This window comes from Hesperophylax consimilis, chromosome 1 (genome assembly GCF_061612785.1).
Source record: "Hesperophylax consimilis isolate HC1 chromosome 1, BYU_Hcon_1.0, whole genome shotgun sequence".
Classification (NCBI taxonomy): domain Eukaryota; kingdom Metazoa; phylum Arthropoda; class Insecta; order Trichoptera; family Limnephilidae; genus Hesperophylax; species Hesperophylax consimilis.
In genome coordinates, this window is record NC_142836.1 from 17,060,119 (window position 1) to 17,086,731 (window position 26,613).

Here is a 26,613-nt window from a genome sequence, read left to right on the forward strand (position 1 = left end):
CGAGCCGAACCCTCTGATATGAAAATATCTGGAGTCGGTGAATTATTTTCCCATTTGATCTCTGGTGAGTTGACGTGTGGTTCTTGTATTGTTTTGTATTTATTTTGCTTATATAATGCACTTGCATAGTGTTGATTGACTAGATGATCATTTGTGGAAAAGTGAGTGGAAGGGTTTAGTTTTTCCTATGGGGAAGATTTAACCCGCACATAAAATCGGAAGTAGAAAAAAAAAGAAGGTAGAAATAGTTGAATAGCACATACTGTGATCGATTTTGGCCAAGTTCAAAAGTTTTTTTAAATTTATTTTTAACTAAAAATATAGAAAATTAGTAATTATTGGACAGCTAGGATCGATGTGAGGGGTTGGGCGGTTACTCGGCTGAGTGACCAGTGACGACATGTGGAAGAATTAAAATAAAAAATAAAACAAAAATATACCAGAAAAAAAGTAAATGTCATCGAGTAATGACAGAAATCGCTGGTTAAAGTAAGTCAAATGCGTCAGATAAATACGTGTAGATTTATTATATACAAAGCTGGTTAGTACTTGTCTTTTTCAGAACAAATCGAGACAGATTATAGTAGTGTCTTTGTCCATATTAGGTGGTATTTCTCTTTAGTGTTGTATGTTGATAATTTACATGCCTTTTCAGAATAGACGTTTGTTGATCTAGGTAGATGAATATGAAGTCGTTATATATTGCACTGGAGTTCCCTACTCTTGTGTGATTATTCTACTTCGTATGTAATGGATATAAATTCTAGGTGGTAAGATAATCTTTCTGATTATTGTTTTCTTAAATTATTTGAGAATTTTTAAAGTTGATTGTTAGATAGATACAAGAAATAAATTGATTTTTAAAGTTGATTGTTATATAGATACAAGAAATAAATTGATTTTAAGAGTTGATTGTTAGATAGATACAATAAATAAATTGATTTTTAAAGTTGATTGTTAGATAGATACAAGAAATAAATTGATTTTTAAAGTTGATTGTTAGATAGATACAAGAAATAAATTGATTTAAAAAGTTGATTGTTAGATAGATATAAGAAATAAATTGATTTTTAAAGTTGATTGTTAGATAGATACAAGAAATAAATTGATTTTTAAAGTTGATTGTTAGATAAATACAAGAAATAAATGGATTTTTAAAGTTGATTGTTATATAGATACAAGAAATAAATTGATTTTAAGAGTTGATTGTTAGATAGATACAATAAATAAATTGATTTTTAAAGTTGATTGTTAGATAGATACAAGAAATAAATTGATTTTTAAAGTTGATTGTTAGATAGATACAAGAAATAAATTGATTTTTAAAGTTGATTGCTACATATATACAAGAAATAAATTGATTTTAAAAGTTGATTGCTACATATATACAAGAAATAAATTGATTTTAAAAGTTGATTGTTAGATAGATACAAGAAATAAATTGATTTTTAAAGTTGATTGCTAGAAAGATACAAGAAATAAATTGATTTTTAAAGTTGATTGCTACATATATACAAGAAATAAATTGATTTTTTACGCTTTTAACATGTTATAAAAAAAGTCACGTGCCTATTATATTAACACTCCTTTCTTCTTTGCGCAGTAGTTACAAAATGAATGTGAAGTGAGGATTGTGTTATAGAATCCTCTCCAGAGAATTATTTCCGATGTCCACTCATGTCAGTTTAGAAGAAAAGTATCCACTAATACTATTATGTTAGGAAATAGTAAGATATTGTTTCGTACAGCTAAAGATGGTTTATTTTCCATAGAGAATGAATTTTTTGTTGGTTATTTTGAAGTATAACAAATTACCTGCTTTGTGTATACCTACCTACAAAATTTATCGAAATTACCAAAAGTGATGAAAGTTTTTTTGTAATCATTTCAACATTAATGTAAAGAAAGACCGTCAATTATTAGGAGGAAAGTTTAAAAAAAATCAAGTAAAAAGTTTCGCATTCAATAAGAATAGGTTTTTGGAACTCCGCCTCAAAATTATATTCCGATTTTTTTAAATTATATCCGCTTCTAATAAATCTATTTCAATTTTTTCAGTAGGCAATATATTATAGGGTGTAATATGTAATATATCGCTCGCATAATTCAGGCTTCTCGCATCATGGCAGATAAATTAGCATTAAATTTTTAACTAAGATAATGCATAATTTTTAGCCAAACGGTGTCTTTTCATAATTCTTGGTTTGCGCAGGTTATACTTTAAACTCTATCTGGGTTAGTTTCAGGAGGCCTTCATATTGTAGGATGGACGGTAGATACCGCTGCTAATGATGGATGTTAATTACATTTATGTTTTACGAATAAGGATTACTCCATTTCCGACCACAGATTGAATCATTAAAGTAAAACAAAAAGGGTCATCTAGCTCGAGCACGTACTAGCCTATGTGAGTATTATAGAGAGGTTGGGGTATAGCGAGGCAAGTGAGTACGCAGGCAAGTAGTCCCCCCAGTATCACAGTATCAGGAACGCAGCGAATCTGCTGGCCCCTCTTGACACCGCTCTCAGTATAATTCAATACAGGAATCACTCTAGTGGAAATGACGCGATTAGGAAATAATATTTTGTCGTCATATTTCGGAGCGGGGGAGCATTGTTTCCCGAGCCCCACTTGTTCCGCGCTCGCGGTAATAGAGCGGCAGGGTGGGGCAACTCGGTTGCCGGGGAAATTTCTCTATTAAATTGAAGGCAGATGATTTTGCACACTTTTTAATTTATTTGCAAAATATGTGATTTTCTTTTTTCTCCGTGAGCGTTTTTATTCACACTTGCTATATTCGTTAAGTCATTAAACATATGAGATTACGTTACATAGATTTAAAAAAATGCATTTTGGGTTTTAAAGGAAGATATATATTTTTTTCGTTTCCAGTTTTTTTCAGCTATTTCATCTTGCGGCGTTATTTATCCTTACTAGTAATTATCGATAAAAATAATAATAATACTTGAAGAGTAAATAATAATCCTTATAAAAACAAACAAGTTTACAATTTTGTCATAACGTACATAAACTTGCTTTTTTAAGTTTTACCAAATAAGGTAAGCAATATTTGTTTATTTCGATGCTGATTCTAATGTAACGCACAAAAGTTTATACTATTTTAGTGTTTTTCCATTACTCTGATTTGCGTATATTTAACATTATTTTAATCTGTATCATATCATATTTCCCCACTGTAACTCCGTAATTTCAATGCTTTTTTGCAGTACCTATATACGAGCCGTCAGCAAGATATTTAAGCCCCGTGGAATAATGTCTCTGGGTAGTTGTGCCAACTAATGAGAGCGGATGATTTATTCCAATAGAATTAACTATTAACTTGATGATTTGATGTGATAAAAAGAAATGATAAAGAATCTTATTTAATGGAAACCATTTTGAACAAAATATTGTGTTACTAAGGTCTTATAATTAAACATAACATTGACTATTCTGTTCTTTCTTATTCTAGACCTATTGGTCTAGATATATTATTATCCATACTACTAAAATTTAATATGTAAATGCAATCCTCAACACGGGAGATCCCAGTGAGGATATCATTATATCCATTTGTTACAGCAAAAAAATAAGATAATAAAAAAGTACAAACATAAAAAAATATGTCTTCTTACGTAAAACCTAAAACTTTTGGAATAATGTCACACACGAGCAGGCCAAAGATTGACAAAATCTCCCGGCTGCGGTAAGGTTAACTTCATTGCACATGCCGACTAGTTTTTCAATTTTAAATATACATTTTCCTTGATTGCGAAAAAAAAAGATATTTGCAAATATCGGCGAAAATATCACATTATATTATAATCTTTAGAAACTTTCCAAACGGGGTGAAACAAATGCAATAATTTACTGTAAGATATCGTCGCTGCGGATTGTCTAATGAGCTAAGGACGTGAACCAATCAGCGGCTATAACTCAGAAATGTTTCGAGTTCATTAAATCGGGGAATTCTAAAAAATAAAGTCGTTAAAATCAAAACTACAGCATGCGAATCTCTTATCTCGCTGGGGACGAACAACTGGATGAAAGGATTGAGTTGGTGAAGTGGTTCTCATACTGTGACTACTGTTCCTAATAAATAGAAATAGTTAATTTCTTCAAACGCTTATCTTTTCGAGACCGCCATTCGCAATAAGATGCATTCATTCATCTAAAAAGTGTTAATTTTACATGTTTATTTTTTTTTCTTTTTTGTGCAATATCACCATTCTATGTTGCCTCATGTGTGCATTAGATACTTTGACTGCCTTTTTCAGGAAATACTATGTTTTACATAAGTACCCTAATTACAGAAATAATTAAGTAACTAGAAACGACCGGTCGGTGGCTGAGTTGACATCGCGTTTGGGTCCCACCCAGGCGTAGCGTGTTAAATTCCTCGGCTGGCTAAGTCCTCCATCACAACAAAAGCAACATTTTCAGCTTACTGTGGTGGTAGTAGGAGATTTTCAAATATTGTCAGGTTATTCGTAACCCAGAAATGTTTGTCTATCTAAAAAAAAATAATAATAATAATGTGTAGCCTGGATACTATTAATCTATAAAATAAGAAAATGGTTAGTACAGTATAAAGCCAGCTGAGGCGGCTAAAACGAAATCATTAAAATTTGACAGTATAAACGGTTTATAATAATAGTCCAGTCAGTGGAGATAAAAAGGCCTTTGCCTTGCCAAAAGGTTTTCTAAAAGATATTTTGATTTTATAGTGTAAAGGTTGATACCAGGAAAAAAATACGTTTTCGACCTCGGATGACCTCCGCTAAGGTCGCCATTTTGTTTTAAAGTTTCCAAAATTTTTTTTTGTAAATAATTTTTTAAACGGCTGATCTTACGACAAAGTTGTTAAACACGAACTAAAATAAGATAATCATTTCTCATATTTTAGAGTATAAAATAAACCCACATTTGGAAACCGTTGGTTTAGCATTCAATAGAGTGTAAATCGAGAATTAATGTATTGAAAAGTACGTTTAATGAATGTCCCCGAAAGAAAGGCAAAACTCAAGAATAGGCGATATTCAACAATATTATTTTATTATTAAGGCAGGTTATTAAATTTTACAAAATTATATTAGTGAACATTATGTACTCCAGTTGAGCGTTTGTGGTAGGTATGTTACAGAAATAATAAGATATGTGATTTATTAAAAGTACTATTTAGATCATTTAAAACCACAATTTTTTTCTATATTTTTTAGTTTATCCAGGAACAGGGTAGAAAAGAAAAAAAAGAAAAGATAGAAACTAAATAAATATTAGAGTGACTAATTAATGAAAAGACGAGTGTGACGTGATTTTAGAGGAGGCATACCAGGAGGACATACCCAGAAGGAGAAAGTGAATGCAAATGGATGGATTGTAATTTGAATACTCTGCACATGTAGCAGAAGAGAACGAGCGGCGTGCATTATTTTGTTCCTAGTAGGTTTTATCTTATCTCGGCTATAACGAATCAGTGCACACGCTTTTACGAATTATTACGATGTCCCGCTCGCTAAAAGTCGGAGAGGAAAACCAATCGTTTGAGTTTACAGTTTACCTGACTCCATTGAATATTGCCTCATACAGCCGATGTGTGATTTCACAAATCGCTTTTGTTTCTACCCCGGCGGCACCAGGCGTGGCCGAGTGGGGAGGGGGTGGGGGGGAGGCTGCTATCTTAAACGCTTTTCATATTAAAGTCATTCTAACTATCGTCATTATTCATCACAACCGAAAAATCAATGGAGCGATTTAAATGGTGGAACACATCATGAGTCAAAGTAAAATAAAAGCATCATAGTGTGCGCTAGGATCCAATATTTAGATACCTTTCTTTATAATGTGTGTGTAAAAACAATGAAATGAGTTTCTGATGTTTCTTTGGTTGCACGTATAAAACTTACTGATAAAAAATATTGCAATTTTTAAAGAATCTCTTCAAATTATTCATAATTGTAGGATATAAACGAATGAATTCATAGGTATTCTTTGTATATATACTTATATAGTAAATTGCCAATGTTTTGTCACAATGTCCGAACATTAAATTCATAAAAATCGTTAAATTTGTTCGGTGGATGAATACGTTTTCCGATATTATTATAATTATTACGAATTTAACTTTATCAGGAAGCGGCTTGCAGTTTTGAAAGAAATTTAACAGGTTTGCAAAAATTTTTAAGAGATTTTTAACAAATCAGCATTACTCATTATTCTCCGCGCGTATTTGCATTATCAATATCAATTTTCCGTGTACATTTCGTTCGATTATTAAATTTTATAAATCAATTCACGAGTAAAATAGAAAAACAATAAAAAAAAAATCTCAGAAGTAATAAGTTGATGTGAGAGATAAATATATTTTTTCGAAATTCCAACGTTTTAAAGTTTTTTTAGGTAAAAATAGTTTAATTTTTTGTATTCTAAAATAAATATTCTTCTATGGAAAAATATTTAAGGATGGTAAAAAAAAGTTGGAAATTCAAAAAAAGTTATTTTTCTTTTTCACTTCTACCATCATGTAGAATCACCTAGTGCACTTTACCACCGGACACCCTGTATTATTTGAATCCAAGCAGGTCTTTATGGATTGCAAATTTAAAAAAAAAAATCATAGTCAAATTATTTCTTTAATTTCCTTATTTGTTGGTAATAAGTAAAAACTTAATAGACTAACTAAAATAATGTTGGTATATAGAAATAGTAAATCCTTAAGTCCCGTTGAAAGTAAGTTTCTCATTCCGCACCAAATATATTACATGAATACTATCTGTCAAATACAGAATGGTTGTAACGTTCCTTAATCTGATTGTTACTCGGAGGTGATTTAACAAAGTGGCCGATAAATAATCGGTAGCGAGAACAATTCAATCTTTATGTCTGAACTCAAATCAATGTTAGCGATTTATTGCCTTCTCATATGCATTACAGGATTTTTATGTGCAAGACTCGTGAACTTTATTAAGGTGGGAAACAAATCTTACAACCTTATAAAATTTATATACGAGTAAGGCCGGAAAAATATTTTTCTACTTTACAAAATTATTCGGTGTAAGTCGATTCTATAAAACACATTATTAAGATAATTTCTTTCATTTATTTTTAATTTAATTTAAATCTACGAGATTTTTATTAAATATATATTATAATTTCATTTAAAGTGGGAAAAAATCGTTTAAGTTTTGGCGTTTGATTACTAAAATTACTCATTGGTTATTTCAGTACTTACCCACTCGGATGATACAATTTTCTTATTTACTCAGAAAACCATTATTTTAAAATTTGAGAAGTAGGTAAAACCCTTAAATTACATTATTTAAGGTGTTAATCAAAAACTATAATTAAATAACACATTTCTATAACATATTTTTAAACATGTCGATTTTGCCCGTCATTATTTGTACTACCAGTTCTAATTTGCTGAAATTTCATAATATTTACGTAATTTTACACAACAGCTACAAAATTATTGCAAAAGTAAAAAAAAAACTGGAAATGTTTGAAAAACTAAAATAAATATACGTATTTAATGCAGAGATGTACAAAATGGGTACCCAAAACCATTCGAAATGCAAAATGGAAATGGGTCAAAACTTTTCCATTTGAAAATGCAAAATGGTTTTTAGAAAACCATTTCAAATGTAAAATGCAAAATACCTATTTTCAAAATGCATTGAAAATGCAAAATGGTTTCTCAGGTCAAACAATTAAAATAATTATTGAGTTTTTAAACAATTTTTTTATTTAATAATGGACATCAATGTAGAACAAACATATTACATGATGGTAAATCCAAAAACACCACGACAACAGATTATGAAACCACAAAAAATTTGCGAGGGACTAATGTTGCCAACGTAAAAACATAGAAATTGCTATCTAACATTTAATATTACACCGTCATGGCCCCATGTTTAGTATTTGAATCAGTATTTTTTGTAATGGTATCACTCAATTGCCAGGGCTCCTACCAGGGAGCAACTTGACAAATGTAAATTATCTCTCATAGCGAGGTTGAGGACCGACTGATATTTGGCGCTTATGAAAAAAAGATGAGTGGAGATAGTTAGAAGAATGTTGCAAAAAAGCATTTAAAATGGAAAATGCATTGAGAAAAGCATTTAAAATGCAAAAGGCAAAATGGTTTTTAGAAAAGCATTTATAATGCAAAATGGAAAATACCCATTTTGCATTTCCATTTGAAATAGATTTATTTGAAATAAAGCACATCTCTGATTTAATGTGACAGTTATATTTTATAAAACATGGTAATTAACGAATTTTTTTTTTAGAAACTCTCACGTGAATATTAGGGTGATGTCAGAAAAACCTGCACACTACATTAAAAAGGTTTTGTACCAAAATGTATAATGATTGTAAAGCTTTGGGAAAATTAATGGCTCTCCAATCAAAAATTGAATGACAAATAAAGTGTGTGGCATCAGCCAATAGAAAACAAACGCGTCACCAGCAGATTTAAGTCAGAAAAAAATTGAAAGCAGAACGGTCAACCGCCTTTTACTGTCAAAATTTCAAACCGGTAAACATCGCTAAATCAAATCAAATTTCGAACGTTTTCCGACAATGATCGTACAAACGGGAAGTGGAGAACGATAAAACCGACTGAGTGACGTATTTCCGTTTGACGCAATGACAAAATTATAGGCACATTTTCGTTTTGTGATTTATTGAACGGCCTGATGAATTTATAGCCGGATAAAAATATGTATCACTATTTTGATGACAGTTCTGATAAATCTAATTCCGTACCAACCGAAACTGAAATGCTTTGAAGTCGATATATTATTTATAAACAATAGAACCGATTCATTGTCAAAACAAAGTTAACGCATCCATAATATTAATTTTCGTTTTGACGGATAATACTGGAAAGTTTATTTTAGGCACTGTTTTCAACTTTCTTTTTAAAAAGTTTAAAACTGTTTTAAATTGCGAAAGATATCTTAAGATAAAAAAAATAAAAAAAAACTACCAATAATTCTACAATGATTATTATCTTTCAGATTGATATTTAAGCAAAAACAGCTTTTAATTTTTATATCGGTTTTCTTTCATTTCAGTTAACGAAAAAAACATAAATTATTCGGCCGTCGGAAATGGCAGAGCATATTTTAATATTCCAATGAAACTACGAAGGCAGTGGTTCACGATTCGCTGGAAATGATTAACGATTCAAGACACAGAAGACACATTTTATGCTAATCCTCCACATAAAGCTCGCAATATACATATTACCGGAGTATGTTGCTGGTTGCTATAGGAGAGGAGGTATGTTGTGATATGGGAATAGGTAGGAGTTAAGGAGTGGAAATAGATGGAGATGGCAAGGTAAGGCAGGGGAGTGGGGCAGTGGTGGACCAGCAACTTAGTTACTTTAACTGTTGTTAGCTTTCAATTTTAAAAATGGTATTTTTCAGAAAATTTTTTGCACCGCAGGTAATGTTTAATAGTTTATTCGATCGCTGAAATCACAAGTGAAAATTGATAGACAAAAATAAAAAAAATAAATCACCAACCTGTACCTAAACATGTATTTTAGTTAACGAGTTTATGACCATCCCATTAATTTGTTGTAGGTATTAATATATCTTTAAAATATTAAACAAAAATACAAATAGTAATAGACCACTTTAAATAAATTAATATATAAAGTGTTTGCTTCCTTTGAAAAAATATTTATATATCTGTTAATAGGCCTCTGTGCTTCCTTCTTCTTACAATATGCGTCTCTTCAAGACCCATATTCACCACTTCTTCGCCTTAAAAAGACCCTCTACATGGCATCCCCAAGAAGACACGGGCCATGAGGAAAAATGTTATCCTCAAAGCCTCCTGTGGAGTCAGTGTTAAAGTCTCTATGTTTATAGAAAAGCAATCGATTTTTTTTACTTGATTTCTAGAAATTATCTATTTGCGGAAATTTTTATGTACTAAATTTTATTTATATGGATAAGTTTTACCCACAATCACCTTAAAGAATTAAATATTTATAATTTCTTTCAATATCAGAATATTTTTGTGTCGCGAAATCCTTGAATAAATCTGGCCCCATGGAGCATCCATACCGAAAGGTTTTCGTTGCGAGTCCGCCCCTGTGGGATAGGTACTAAGTACTAGGCAGCGGGTTGTGGGTGGTAGGAGTGTTAGGTATAGTAGGGAATATCCCGGCCACGGTTCGCCGGCCACCGCGGGAAGAGAGCTTCCCGGGAAGCCGACTGCGCGGGAACAGCGCGAAGGAAATAAGCCACGAATAATATGGCCGACGGAATTACGACTACCATCTTGGCGGAAACCTGTATCGGTTAGATTAAATGTCAGATTTGTAGGTTCTGCCATAGGAAGGTATTTTAGGAATGTGGGCATGAGATCTGTTCATTATTTAAAAGTGTCAATTTGAGAATCATTATTTCATAATTATGTTTCATAAATCCTAAACTGAACAAATGCTTTCAATATAAAACACGGATGAAACTTTTATGATTAGTTTAGTTGCGAAAGTGTCATTTCTTAAATAATTTTAAACTTCTTCTCAAAAAACGATTTGAAAATGTGTATTTTGGTATTATCAGCTTAATTTGAATGATAACAGCGTAGAATTTAATTTGTTATGTATAATTTCTATTATACTTCAATATCCTGCTTTTGTTTGCCTGAAGATATAATTTCTAGAGTTTTCCTCCCAACATAAGGCGAATGTATAAATATGAAATTTAAGCAAATTCGTAAGATGAACGTTCGAGGAAGAAATGAATAAACAAACGACTTAAACAGCGAGAGGGAGCGAGACGACGAGCGTTATTATTTTCGCGTTAATACTCCGTAAGAACCCGGCATATATCCATATTAATGTACACCATATTTCACAAAATTTAATTCATATGCTAAACAGGGACAATGCGACTTGTCAAAAAGGAAATAACAGCGAATAAAATACAAATATTTGAACCGGGGGATTATTTCCTCTCTGTAATCGTTATATAATTAATTGAACAACAGACATTCCACGAAAAAGAAGGTACTACAAATATACGATATTAAAATTAATATGAAACATACAAATAGCTTATAAACCTCACAAACTCTACGACTTAAGATTGGTACTTACCCTGCAGAAAAATACAGAATTATTTCCATTTCTTTAACCCCTAAAGCCTAAATCTGACAATTAAAAAACATCTCTTAAGAGGTCTGTCATTCAGCGGAAAATATATTCGCATTATTTTGAACATATTTTAAAATATAATACTGTTGTTGTAATCAGATGAGAAACTCTTTCTGATTTTATAGAATTACAAACCAACATATGCAATAAAATATTAAATCTTTAAACCCAAACATAGATAACATTTTTAATGTCATTTTCGTTTTTATCTTGGAATCTGTAATTACTACTTAAGGGTACGTATACATTTCCGAATTGAAACGCGAACCGTACCACGAATTACGGGAAAATAACGAATCAACTGCAAGCGGCGATTCGCGCCATTGGCGGTTGCTTCTTTTCTTTCCCATAAGTTGAGGTTTAGTTCGGCAGTTCGGCTCGCGGATGTATACGTAGCATTACACGAAACTAAACAAATATGTAATTAGAAAGAAGTATTATTAAATGTATTGTCACTTCACTTTGTGTCGTATAATATATAAATATTTAATCAAATATTTGGAAACCTTGACAAATATTTTTCAAATGCTAAATATTGTTTTGAAAGGTTAATGGCAATTTTTTGAATTCCAACTGATAGCGGGGTATTATGAGACCATATCGGGCTAGGATATGTTTCTTCAAAATATACATTACGATTTATTGTGATTTATTTTTGGGGTACTATGCCATGTTGCGCTAACTCATTTTCTTGCCAATGTTTCGGTAAGTTTCGGCTGTCCGAAACGTTGGCCAAAGAAAGAGGTAGCGCAACATGGCATAATACCCCAAAAGTAAATCACATTAATACTTTTGGCCGTGTAAATCTCAAATTTAATCTACAATACGGTTGTTTGTTGTCCGTGAAGAAAATCTTCTACACTACGGTTGTTTGTTGTCCGTGAAGAAAATCTTCTACAATACGGTTGTTTGTTGTCCGTGAAGAAAATCTTCTACAATACGGTTGTTTGTTGTCCGTGAAGAAAATCTTCTACACTACGGTTGTTTGTTGTCCGTGAAGAAAATCTTCCAAACTGTCCAAGGGGTTAAATGTGCTTTTAACCTTAAATATTTTTATATTTAAATATAAGGAAAAGGATTTTCCTTTATGTATCAGTATAATACCCAACACGACAGAAGTATTTAATTATAGTGTTCGACACCGTGGCACACATGTGTATCGGCAATAATACAATAAAATTTCACTTCCAGGACAAACAAAGGTGTACTGATATTTAGCTGCTAGCGAGAGATGAATAGGTCGCGCCGCCTACTGACTGTGGCTGTGGACAGAAGCACCTATAGTCCCACAGTAATTAGGCCAGGTAAACAATTGACCGCACATTCGTAAATCTTCTGTTCTATTATCCCTAATTGAAATATTGTTTCAACACAACAATTCATCGAGACAAAGCACCGCACATTTAATTGTTAAGCCTTCTCCCATGGAGACCTTTTTATAAAAGGGCCCAGGTTTATTATTTATCGAGTCCATTTGCTTATGCGGTCTATAAGCCTGTACTGTACTGGTCGGTCACCTCCTACCGCTCCTGTGTTCCCGATTATATATCGTGGATTTATGATTTTCCTTTCATGTAGATCGGAACCACTGTGGCAGTATGGCATTGTTTGAATCCTGGGACGGCATAATATTCACTTTTGTACTTCTGAACATCCGGGGTAATGGATGCGGAATCATTGAAATCTCTGAAATACACGTTATAATTAACGATCACGTCGTTACTCGCTAAAGTATGTAAATTGTGTTGAGTTAAAGCCAATTTGTGTATTCAAGTATCAAACTGGTACCTACCGCTTACGCACGTACAATACAACAGACATAAACATAAATAGATACGGACGAGTAGGCGATAAATCTAGTCAATCTATTATTGTCATTAGTTGTCTTATTCGGATTCATTTCGATACAACTTCAACAACTTCCTTGCTAAAAAATACTAAAATGACAAGGCAGCAAATGCACTTTATACATAAACTTACCTAGGCTACCTAGGTAAGTTTGTTATAATAAAACTGTTCAACTTTAAAGAAACTCGGCATTCCAAATCCAAACTACTGCACTAATAAATAAAAATTTCAAACTAACAGGAAATCATAAAGCTCTTCATTGCAGAAGAACAATACTGGGACACACTAGTGCCTGCTTCGTTATTCGGCTTCTGTGAATTATTGCTTTTAGTAGTTAAATGATCCGATATCCAATAAAAATGCACGCTATCTCGGAATATCTAGTAAATCTGACGTGTAAGAATCTGTTACATATTTTATTTTGCACATTCGTACGTACTTGTTCCTTAATGTTGAATTAATTCATAATAGTGGACTTGTATTAAGGAAGGTCACTTATTTCCCCTTTTTACATTGTACTGTATATTTTCTTCTTAAAACGATAAAATTCTAACGGTAAAACGGTAGTTTTATCATCGCAAGAGCTTATAATTTTTCTAGATCTATTATCATGTAATCCAAACTGATTTACTCTGCGTTATTTTTAAATGTTTGTTACCTACATATTTTTAAATTAAATTAATTTTATTCCAAAAATTATAAAAAAAACACATGATAAAATAAAACACAATACGTTGTACTCAGATTTAGGAAACTATATGAATAATAGACTCTTTACCGAAACAAACAAAACGTAATAAATAAAAAAGCATATGAGATACTTTCATGAGCATTTTTAATTCATGTATGTTAATTAGAACGGTGAACATATTTCAGTTTAATGTGTTATCTTGCTACTAAAACAGGTTCTCTTTGCAGTGAAAAGAAAGGAGTATAATAATTAGCCACCGCCATCGAATAATTAAAACTGGCAACAGTGAAAAGAGGTTTCTTCATACAAATGGTATTATTATATTGTTTGCTCTTTTAACTGTAGAATTTTCCTACCTCTTTGGTTTGATTTACTTCGTATTTTTCCCCTCAAATGTTTTGATGTTTGATCTTTATCAATTATTCATTCAATAAACTGTGATATTAGGTATTATTTAAGGTTTCTGAAAATAAGTAAGTCGGGTTTTTACTAATAACATGTATATCGTAATCTTATTTTTTTTTTTGCTATCCTATAATTTTTTCAGAACATTTTAAGGGCGATTCAACAAAATTAAAACTATTTAGATAACTGATAAACTTCTCTGAAGTCTTTTGTTTACCTAGCTGTGTTAGGGGTTTTCCGAGGCTTTGGGTATAATATTTGACCACCCCCCCGCCTCATCCCTTCGGTATAATGTTACGGCGAGCACGACAGACAAAGCGCGACCACGGCACCGTAACAATGCAGGCCGGAAAACACATGTTACATTTAGTTTCATAATTATTTTCCTACAAACGGAACGCGGAGCAGGGATAGAGGAAGTCGAGAGAATGGGTGAAAGGACCCAACTGAGAATTGAAATATACAGAAAAAACGCGTCCTATTGCTCAGACCAATTTACGTCAGCTTTCGTTAGCAGCTGGCATAAATGTTAAGTTTATCATAAAATTAGACCAATGTTACACAATTTTTGCGTTAAGGTCATTCGCCATTTTGAACATGTTAGTGAAACAGATACAAATATGAGATAAGAGGTAAAGATTTAGAATTAGAATGGTTTAAACATTATTTAATCAGAAGGCACCAAACAACAAAGATAAGTAACAATTTATCAAATCCTCTTGAAAATACCCTGAGCCAGAGATTTACAATTTTTACGATTGAGATTTACGATCTTTTTTGCAAAATAATGTCAATGTCTTTTATTTATTATTTGTAAATTATCAGTACTCAGGATGATGTAAAGGTAACCAAGATTAACAAATAAAATCTTTAGTCTGACATTGGTTTATATAATCTTTAACGAAAGTACAGGAATTCTAATTGACTATATTAATTCGTATGTTTTACTGCGATAAATTTAATGTAAAGTGTAGCCGCGAGTTTCATTTGATAGTTTTCATAAAAGCCTTCCCTGAAAGCTTAAACTATTCGTGTAGGCGGCCGATACATGTGTAGTTGGGTACTCCCCGCTCCCAACAATGGCGGTCTAGCGCCTTCCGGTTTTTGTCAGTTAGTTGTTCAGCGTTCAGTGTTCACCGTTCAGCCAACGAGCAGCGCCTACAGCCTGTAGTGGAGCCTACAGTAGAGCCTACAATCCACAGCCTCCAGCGCACAATACGAGTACAAGAGTCGGCGGGAAATGAAACGAGTCGGCCATGGGGCCATTCCATTTGCAAATGATATGTAGAATAAGCAATAGGGTGAAATTTCTATAAACCGGTGACTAGGCGTAATTTATGTTTTTGTTTTGTCAGCGGTATAATCACGCCGCACTTCTAATGGCTTGGGATTTAGGAAAATATTCAAGTTCTGTTGTGAGTTTACTTTGGCCTGCCGTTGAATTTTCTACTTGATCTTGCAATATGCTCTAAAATGCAAGAGCACTTAGTATTTACATATGCGAAATATTGGAATCATATATAATTAGAACTACAATTGATTAAGTCTACACTAGTAAAATATTTCTTCTTGGTTCTATAAAATATACTTTAAAAAGCAATTGAAAGAAACAACATAATTTGCATGGCCTTTCAAAACAATTTATCGGTGCACATTCCCATGGATTGCCTTTTGTTAATAAGTCTATGAGAAAGGGTGTTATCGGATGTTGTTTGAGTTGGATGAGTGTTTTCTGTTATCGTGCTTTGTTGTGTAAAATCGAAAATGATATATAAAAGTTGATCATGACAACAAGCAGTTATTTAAAAATATAATGTAGTTTAAAAAGAATCTAGATTTCATCAATTATATCGGTCATGAAAATATTATCGATGGATGGAAACAAAAATTATAGCCACAATAAGAAAATATGTAAAAATAAATACAATTTATTCAATTCGGGAGGCGGATTTGGATACCGCCGCCCCGGGAAATATTTATTGGATTACCAACACCTCTGCCATAGGTCACCCTAAGTGGTTTTGGTACGTTTGGTGATTTAGTAGTGGTGCCCGGGTTCATCGAGTGAGGTGTGTTCAGCATGCACCTTCTCACCATCTGCGTGTATCCATCTTTAATATAACAAAAAAAATCGTTGGTGGGTTGTTTGGAAATTTCACTAATTGTGTTCATAAAAAGCATTTAAGTACTATGTGGCTTGCAATATTTTTTACTATACAAGGTGTTAAGAAACGTACCTCACTTACTTCAATTTCAATTAACCAATGATTACTGTAATTAATTGGAGAAAAGATGTTAATAAAATTTTGGTCTCCGGTGACATTCCTTGGTTTTTTTTTTCATCAAAAAACAACAAAAAACTTTTTCATTTCGTCACTGGTCACTCAGCCGAGTAACCGTCAACTCTTCACCCCGATCCTAACTGATTTTATTTTTCCAGTTTAAAAAAATGTCACCTAATACCTACTGTCACGTCACATGTATGTCGCCTTCTACATCTGATACCTGTTAATACTCGTACGTACTGATTTATGTTTCCAGTTGACAAAAATATCACCGGATACCAAAATGTCGTCTACATTCTTTACTCCAAGTAATCTCAGGAATCACTGGCTAAAGTAATCAGATACATCTCTCAACATATGCGTGTTTAGTTTATAATGTTTTTTTTATTCTTGTCTGTTTTTGAGTTGATTATTTTCTTCGTTGGTAAATTTAGTTCAGGTTTAGTTTAGTAAGTTGCTCATTTGTTTTCTATTTTGATTTTAATTTCATATTTACTTAATTTTTTTCTTCTGATGCAAAATGTACAATAATTTTACAGTAAATTAATATAGTTATTGCTAAGGTAAATAAATGAGATCATATTATAAACAAGAGACAAATGGGGATGCTACTGGCAGGGCCGGTTCTGTGCAGGCGCAATTGAGCGAAGAGCCAAGGACTTGTTAACCTGCGCCCTTCAGATTTTTACTAGCACTAGGCGTGCCGTTTGGCTCAAGGCCGGCCCCAGATACTGGTGATTTTAAGATGAGAAAATAACATGGGGAATGGGAAGGAGATTGAAGTTTGTATGCAAGGATAAAAAGTTTTATTCTACCTCCCTTATTATATTATTTACTACTCTCAGAAACATGGTGCTGCCAGGGCGATATTTAAAATCTCACAAGATCAAGGTCGTTTAATACGAATCGATTTTATAACCACCGCCATAACGCAGGGACATCCCTTGAAAGTAATAATAAAAAAATATATATTTACTGAACAAATATTGCACGAAATAAATAAAAAACATAGTCTTTTTAAAATAATGCGTATTGGATTTTTTGCATTTATTCGAACTGTACGAAATACACGAATTTATGCAAATAAGGGTAATTTGTCAAACCAAATTACCCGGGGTTGCAAGTACCTATATTGCTCTGAAAATAAAAAGATTTGGATTCCCCTAAAGTCCGTAGGCGGCGCTAATCGGTTCCGGGTCACGTGGCGCTCCGTGACCAATCAAATCACAGGGAGCATGCGCGCTATTCTATTTCCCATCGTTCTCCTGACATCTATTTTCCATTTTTGAATCATCATGGGGATCTTATAGATCACTCTATTTAATTATGCTTTTCACGACTAGTTGAAGAGGTTGGGAAAAAAAAACAAATTTTAAATATTTAGTTCTTTATTGTGAAATTTATTATTTTTTACTAGACGCATGAACAAAACTGCAAAACCTCTAAATAAACGTACAAACAATCAAACAAATTAGATTGTTTTATAGTGATTTATTTTTAGGGTATTATTCCGTGTTGCGCTAGCTCCTTCTTCAGCCACATAATTTAGCCCAACTTATTTTTATTACACATCCTCCCTGATAATGGACACTTTAATGCTGTCCGAAACGTTTGCTAAAGAAGGACGTAGCGAAACCCGGCATAATACCCCAAAAATAAATCACTATAATACTATGTCGTGAGAATCTCAAATCATTTCCAAACTAGATTGTTAATTAATTTAATCATGATTTTATAGTAGGTACCTTCCAAGGTAGGTAAACTAATATATATTTTCGGATAATAATTTAACTACAAAAGTTTATAGGTAGAACTGATAGATAGACTGTGTGCCGCACCACAACGGTAATTATAAAATTTATACTGGCATCAGAAATTGATCAAATTAATATTTTTTCTAACCAGACTTATCAACTAACCCTCACGCCGTGTATCGACAGGGGTGGGCAGAGAGGATATACTGCCACACAACTCTGTCTCGGCACACACGCTTTGCTGTATCATACACGAAGAAAACTATATTGCTAATTTATTTAATTTTGATCTCTTCAAATTATTCGTTATCCGGTTAAACATGGGCTAAACGAATGAATTGATAGGTTTCGTAGTAAAAAAAATCTAAAATACGAACGTGTTATCACGATGTCAGAACACGTGTTCATAAAAATCATAATATTTCCGAATTTCGTCATTGTATATTATCAAGACAAATGCAGGTACATGAACACGTGCTTCGATATGTTATGAATTTACTAAAAGTTTATCAGGAAACGTCCTAAAATCCCACTTTTAACCAGATTACCAATAATTTAAATAAATTAGCAATACTCATTTTTCTCCGTGTTACTTTTCTGTTGTTCTGACTATTAACATGACCCGACTCAAGTATTTAATTCACTTGATCCTGTTATGCCTTCTTCTATACGGTTTATTTCAGCCTTACATATATTCTTCTTACACTTGTTTCTTTGTTCATCCGCACTACATTTCCAAAATTTCAATCCGCTTTATTGAGTTGCGTTGCGCTATGTTTTATTTCAAAATGTTTTTAATTTGTGAAAAAAAATCAATTTCTCTTAGAAAGCGGAAAAACTCGCGAAAATTACCAGCAGGACGGGAATATTTCGTATTCACCTCTGTTATTATTTAAAAGTACCCCAGGTCTGAAATATTTCGTATCAACCTTTGTTATTATTTGAAAGTACCAGCAGGTCTAAAATATTTCGTATTAACCTGTGTTATTATTTAAAAGTATTGACGTATTAAGGTATGTTATCGGATGGCATTATTACGCTATCGTCTGGACGATTTCGGCCCTCTGATTGGTCGAATTCAAATCGTATGTTTCGGGTAAATTCTGTATAGCCTTCGCGCAAAAAAATAAATAAATCGGGGGTCTGCGGGCAAAAAACGACCACTCTGCCCCTCAATTTTAACCGACGTTTAGGTTCATTTCGGTTTGCAGGTGAACGGACACAAAAAATTAAGACTTGAAAATAAAGACTCGATTTCATACTGAAATACCTTAACAAAATTTATTTGCAACCCCACGGCGAACAAAACTGGAACCTTTCATAATTCACCGAAGAAATTCCGCCGTAGTTATATGACGAGGAAACTTTCGTGCCAAAATATATTTTTAAAAAATTTTTGCCGTCGTGCCGTTAACTATATTTTGGATCGCCTCATGTAATACGAGATTTCTTCAAAAAAATCGTTTCTGCTCATATAATTTTTGGATAATAGAGAATAAAATATTGTTTTAGAGGGTTCTAGAAAGTTTAGAATCCATTGGATTAATTACATTACAATAAAAATTATCAAAAATTGCGTATTAAATATTTTTACATTTGTAAAGAATCACGTCTTATGAGGTTCCTTGAAAATTAAAAAAATATACCTAGCCAGTTAGAAGCAAATCGCGGTAGGTCCCGGAGCCGCTATGCTCGATAGTGTCAGTTAGCTGTCAATATACACAATTTTTTTTGATAATATCGTTCATTATGCAAAATTACTTGACCATCAACAAGCGTTTAATAAGATAACATAATTTTATCTATTTCCGTTGTATATCAAAGCATATGTACGCAATAAAATGTCAACATTATAGTGGGTAAAACTTTACCAACAACTAACGTTTTGTATACGCATTAAAAAAAACATTTTATTCAACTTAATGACAATAAACAAGTATTTGAATTTACGATTTTGAAAAATATTGATATATAATATTATTTACGTAAATAATGATTTGACAACCGGCGCACCATTTTGACAGAACACTGATATGAAGTTCGCACATAATTAGCGTTTGTTTGTAGGCAGTGCAGGCACTGCCTACTTAAGAATAAAAAAACATGAAACACAATCCGAAGCTAGAAACGCAAAAATCTAAATATAATTACTAATAATTCATTGTAAAATTAGCCAAAAAATCTATAATCTCCATTAGTTGGAATAAAATAATCCACCGGGCTAAATCAGGGTTAAAATAATCCACCAGTTGGAGTAAAATTAACACCTTTTAATTAAGCCGACTGCTAATCTCATGGCACAATTACGCTCCTTTTATTCATTAACACGGGTACAATTAATCAATACGTACTAATCTATTATTTCAGTCAACTTTGTTATAACTATCTTTAGTTGTTGTGACAAACTATACGATATTGATTTACCTTATAGACATTGACGGTTGTAACATATATTTAAGCACTGCAAATCTTCTATGAGAGCAATCTTAATATCAGTATAAACAATTAATATCAGTTGTAGACATTTAGTGAATAATAGTGTTTCATTTGAAAGAATCAGTAACGAATACGTTCAATTTCATGTTATTATTCATTCACTCTTTCGTGGTTCGTGTTTTGACAATATATACTCACATTCTCTCTGTGAATGATCTCATATCTACCTATTAAATGTAACTGTTGTCAGTATCACTTAAACTGGGCGAAGCCAAAGGAAGTGCCGCCCGCAGGGCCTAGCAGCGAAAAAACCCACGGAGGTGGTTTTTAATATTTTATTATTAATTTTCGTATTAACCTTTGTTATTATTTAAAAGTACCACCAGGTCTGGAATATTTCGTATTAACTTTGTGATTTTTTACAAGGATGAAGCGGACCCTTTGAAATGTTATTCAATTGTGTCCTTATGAAACATGTTTACATTAATTTGCTTTAATTATTACCTTGTTTGCCCGTTGGGGTGTTGCGTCTAATAGATTGAGAAACACTGCTCTCTACCGAAATAAATAAAGATTTTTAAACTCCTATTACTTGGAATTAATTTAATGTAAAATACCACTAATACATACCTCACTCATTTCATTTTTAACATTCAAAACATAAAAATATTTTTTTTGAATTTGATAAAAATTGTTCAACATGCACATTGTAATTCAAAGAAGAAATTTATAATGTGTTGGCCATTGCCATTCAAATTGATTGACTAGCCAATCAGGGAATGGGTAACAGAACAGAGCACGGGAGGCTGCGTGAACGTCGTCTTTTCTATACAGACAACTCGCAATGTAATATCACTATTCAGTAAAATCTGCTAACGAATTACTAGTCCTTTTTACAAAAGTACGTAAATTGCTGCCTGCGTAAGAAACTTAACTACAAATCCCAAATCAGGTAAACGTTCGGGCTTGTTTCCAAAATTGAATATGTTGATACCCTATTAAGTTAGACACTTTTACATAATTTACCCACCTCACTCACTTTAAGCGTCGCTATGCCAGGCGGTTCTTTTAAAAACGAACGTTTAGATCCTGAACGGAAAAGTCACACAATGGACTGCCCTGTAAACAATTGCCTTACTTCATCGAACTTTTCTTTTCTGCGCACTGGTTACTTCAATGTGCGCTTTTCGGCGGTCAATGTATGAATGGTGTAGTTTATTCAAAGCGTTCTCAAACCCTCCTGGTGCCAAAAATACGGTAACGTGGTTTGCCTCCAGCTCGTCGAAATGATACCCAGATTTCGTGTTAGGGCAAGTCTATTCATTTGTATATCTGTGGCGATATATTTTTAATATTCAATTATCTATAGGTTTTTTTATATAATTACCTTTGACAATATGATTTATATAAAGATTAACCAATATATCACGAAAACTCGAATCGATCAATTATTACGATGATTGAAATCAAAACAGGAAGAATCCAGAACCTAAACGTCAAAATTAGCGCCGCGCTACATTGCCAAAACATCCTTGTCGAATGCTATAATAATAGGGCATTATTTTCATTCACATCGTACAAAAGTCAAATCACCATAAATAACAGGATTACATGGGAAGCAGGAGCACAACTAGCACCCTCGCCGCTTTTATTATAATAATAATATATTGAATTTATAACACAGTGTTTATCGCCGTAGTTCCATGTCGTACGGTTTGATTTCCAACACACGCCGAACAATACTGAACGCGTACGGGTCGCATTTTGACATATCTATTTAGTTATTTAACGTAAAGTTTTCTTTTATTCGCGGGGAAATGTAGAAACCGATATTGGTCGTTGTTTATGGGTCACACAGCGCGGGGCCATAATGTCGCTACGGCGGAATCTGCGTAGCGAATCGCTTTCCTTTCAGAGATATATGACGGGAACAAATATATATAGACACTAAGAATCCCTCTTCACGAATGGCAAAAGGGGAGAAATTCTGGTTATGTTTTTCTTACATTGGAAATTTATTTTTTTAGCGCTGAATTCAAAGAAATTAAAAAGAATATATTTATCAGTTTTGCAAACTAATAGTGAACCAGGGACAATATGACTTGTTTTTCTTATTTAATGCCTCACAAAACCTCCAACATTTTGAAACCAGTGGAACTATGGTATCCCCATTTGGGATACCAAGAGATGTGGGAAATGGAAGAATAAAAGCAAATTTTGGAAGTAAATACTTGGCCATTTTCATCCAAAATTTCAACACCCATTGTTGATCATGAAACTAGGTGTTATGTATTTTTTTTTTAAATTCTGTTATTAAATGACCGATACAATCTTTCCGATTTCGAAAATGTTAACTATGAAATCGCACTGAAACAGCTTGCAGATACTAATACGAAACTGGTAGTAATGAAAAAATTGGGATGAAAATAAATCGGATCTTCCATATTTTTCATCTACGGAATTATTAATAACTTATGTCAAATTAAAACTAAAGAATAAATATTGCGAGATTATTGTTATTTATAAAATTTTGGTTTATTTTTATATTAGGTACCTATTTCTACATAATAATATATTATATCTACTCCTACTTTTGGGGAAACCTCTTGTCAGAATAAATATAGTTTTTAAAATATATTTACTTAGGAAAGTTTTATTAAATACTTTTTTTTACAAAAGTGGAATATATACCTGAATGCATTCAATATCTACAAAAAAATTATTACAACATTCACCAGGAAAAAATTGGGTTTGCAAAAAATATTTTCAGCACGTGTAGAAAAATCTCACACAAACAACGAGGGCCATTACCAACCAGGTTCAAAGGGAGAAAAATAAAAATCTTCAAGTATTTACGTAGTTTTGCTTTTAATTATTTTCTTATGTGCCCAACTATTATGTCAATACCTAGACACACAATTTTTAATATTACATTCATTTATTATAATAAATTTAGTGTTTTTACTTTAATGTTACATTTTAAATAATTGTTTTACGATACAAACATTATATTATACCATAGAATTAAAATTAATATTGCACCTAGAGTTTCCATGGAAATAATTTGATTTTCCCTTCAAAAACACTTAAACCATATAACATTTTCTAAACATTAACATCAATAGTTTTGAAATTTGTGTTATTTACAAATTGTACAATTTTCTTATTTTATGTACATTTTAACAATTCAATTTAACAATACAAATCAAAAACAGTACTTTCAAATTACCTATGGAGTTATGTACAATGTTATAATATTTATTACGTTCGAATTGGTTACTATAAAATTATGTAGGTACCTACCTATTACAGCGTGACAATTTGGAAACGGTACGTTTTGTGATAAATTAAAATAAAATAAGTTTTAAATTACAAATAAAAAATATATTAATTTAAAATAAAGCAAATTTAATAATGTCATTATAAAGTTCTGCGAGTATTGTAGTTTTTTTAAGATTGTGACAACTGTTGGCTTTGACAGCTTCGAACACCTAAGCAGTTGTCACAATAATAAATAATTTAAAATAAAATAATCCTCGCAGAACGTAACAAAATCACTATTAAATTAGATTTATTTGAAATACTAAGCAGATAAATGGAATTCTACGAACTAAACAAAATAACAATAAATCAACAAGAATAGTGAACAAAGTATTAGGTATCTATTTATTTTGATTGCATCCCATTGGAATGAGAGTAGTATGGTCTTGACTTTCCTTTTGAACAAAAGGATGAACTTCCAGGTTCCGATGGATCCAATTGGTGGTCCAGGATGTCTCCTTCCTTATCCTGGTGTGCCGTCATGTGTCTTGTAAGGTGGTGTCTCTCCCGGAAACTCTCAGCGCAAACAGGGCATTTCAATTTGTCTTCTCTTTTCCTTCTGGTTGCATCATAGTTAACTTCGCTTTTGTGGTGAGATCGCATGTGGTAAACCAAGTCGGAAGTCATTCGGAAGCTGATGTTGCATTTAGCGCAGACGTTCTGCGCTGGCAGGGAGAGTGTTGCGAGAGAAGGAGGCAGCAGAGTGCTCAGAATGGCCGCCGCGGGGTTCCGCATCAAAGGGTTCATAGCCTCTCCTTGCTGCTGCTGGAACTTGAGGAACTCTGCTCCCGGGTGGTGGTGGAAGTTCTGCATAGGAAATTGATAAGGATGGTTTGATTGCAAGTATGGCGGCAGATCGGGCCTAAAAGGTAACAAATTCCCAAACTTATTAGATTGGGGAAACTGCATCGGTTTTTCGTTATCGTTGTTGTTTGTCTTGTGGTGAGATCCGAAGTTGGGTGGAGAAGATTTTGAGAACGACGGATTATCAGAATGGTTCGATACATGCCCATGGTGTTCGGTGAACTGATGATATTGATGAATTCCTTGATTTTTGAAGAATGGATTAGCTGACGAAAGTAATGGATGATTTGACGGAATGAGAGACTTGAATTGTGGATTTTTTGTAAATAAATGACTCAACATCGGCGGACTGGCAGTACTTAGAGGAGGGCTCATGGAGTTCTGGTAGCTGAGGTTGTCTGGGCTCTCAGAATGTCCAGGAGATGGTGCCGATGGAGTTGTGGTATTTCCTTGGAAGCTGTGAGTCACTTTGGTAAATGCGCTTCTAGGGTTGACTTCTGATAATCTGGCCGCCATGTACTTTTCGTTGTGTTCAAAGCTAGGTCTTGTCTGTGAAATGAGGGATGGGTCGTCAAACACTTTGTTTCTGAAAGGGGATTCGTGGATCACCCGTACTGGCCTGGAGAAGCTCTCCGTGGAGTTGGGTCGGGAGCGGGACATGTCTGAAACATCGGAATCACTTAGAACACTCTTCGTCGCAAACTCTTCAGTTCCAACGTCAATATTTAGATCTTGATTGGATTGCGGTGATACATTATTGTTATGACGGTATTTTTCACTATAACATGATGTGGTTGAGAGATCAGTGCCTTTTGAGTCATCCGCTTCTCGGTGGACGTAAATGTGGGACTTGTTAAGGTATTCGTGATTTTTCCTGAAGTTGTCAGCTTCTAACCGCGCGTAGTGTGAATCGTTGAAGAGTTGCTTGGAGACCCTTAACTGCTTTTCCATTTGTTTTTGTTTCATTTTTTCATCGGGCATCATTAAAAATGCTACGTCAAAAGACCTCTTACTTCTGTTTTGATTACAAGAAGAAAATTGACTATCAATTTTTGTTTGATATTGCTCTACGGATTTCGGTTCATCAACAAGGTGGGGATGGGACATATTTAACTCTGCAGTAGACGGATCACTTCGGTTAACTTTTTGTATGTCCATTGTCATTTTAAATCACAATTTCACTAATGGTCTTCCGGGTGAAATACGAAAACATGTATTTTTTAGTTTTTCGAAACACAACTGTTGAAAAGTTTTCTCGATAAGTTTGACATTCCGCGTTATTTACACAGTAGGGGGACATGCGCTGTTATCGGCGCCACACTGACAAATGCCACGAGCACGCGGAGTTTACCCTTATATAAAATGTGAATTTTCCTGGGCGCATCCGCCCTTGTGGTCCGGAGGCTTGGTCCATGGGCGGAGCGCGGCTTCCCGGGCCAATGAGGCAGCCAGGGGGAGGGGCCCCGCCCGCCGGAGCCAATGACAGATTTAATGGCATCCTTATCACGGAGAGGGTTGGGGTTGAACGAGACCTGAAAATAATAATATAGCCGTGATAATGCCCGCCAGCTCAGGGCTGACTTTATTACAAACGGTTAAAACTTTGGAAATGTGTTTGGCTCAAGTTGCTTTCTTATTCATTCCAAGATTAGCTTGTTGATAAATAATTTGAAAATATTTACAATTTTCATTTCTATTAAAAAAATGTATTGAAAGTTTAATTTTGTTTTAAACTTTTACACGATAAAAATAATGGCTTCGTTAATTATATTTAGGTATTTTGTGTATTTATGTTCCAATATCTTCCCGTATGCAACATGAAAGTATATTATTATACATGAATTATCAATATTACAAATTGTGTGTATTAGATTTCTATCTAA

General features: G+C 33.2%; 1 protein-coding gene across 1 annotated transcript; it reads right to left on the reverse strand.

Moving 5' to 3' along the window:
• Nucleotides 1–24,271: 24,271 nt before the first annotated feature.
• Nucleotides 24,272–25,711, reverse strand: LOC149426369 (uncharacterized). Its single transcript, XM_089639814.1, has one exon. It carries the CDS (start codon nucleotides 25,709–25,711, stop codon nucleotides 24,272–24,274), a length of 1,440 nt encoding a protein of 479 aa, XP_089495940.1.
• Between the last annotated feature and the right edge of the window lie 902 nt (nucleotides 25,712–26,613).

Bases quoted from the DNA above. Each gene is read 5' to 3' on its own strand.
- LOC149426369 (XM_089639814.1), bottom strand. From the start codon at position 25,711: ATGCCCGATGAAAAAATGAAACAAAAACAAATGGAAAAGCAGTTAAGG.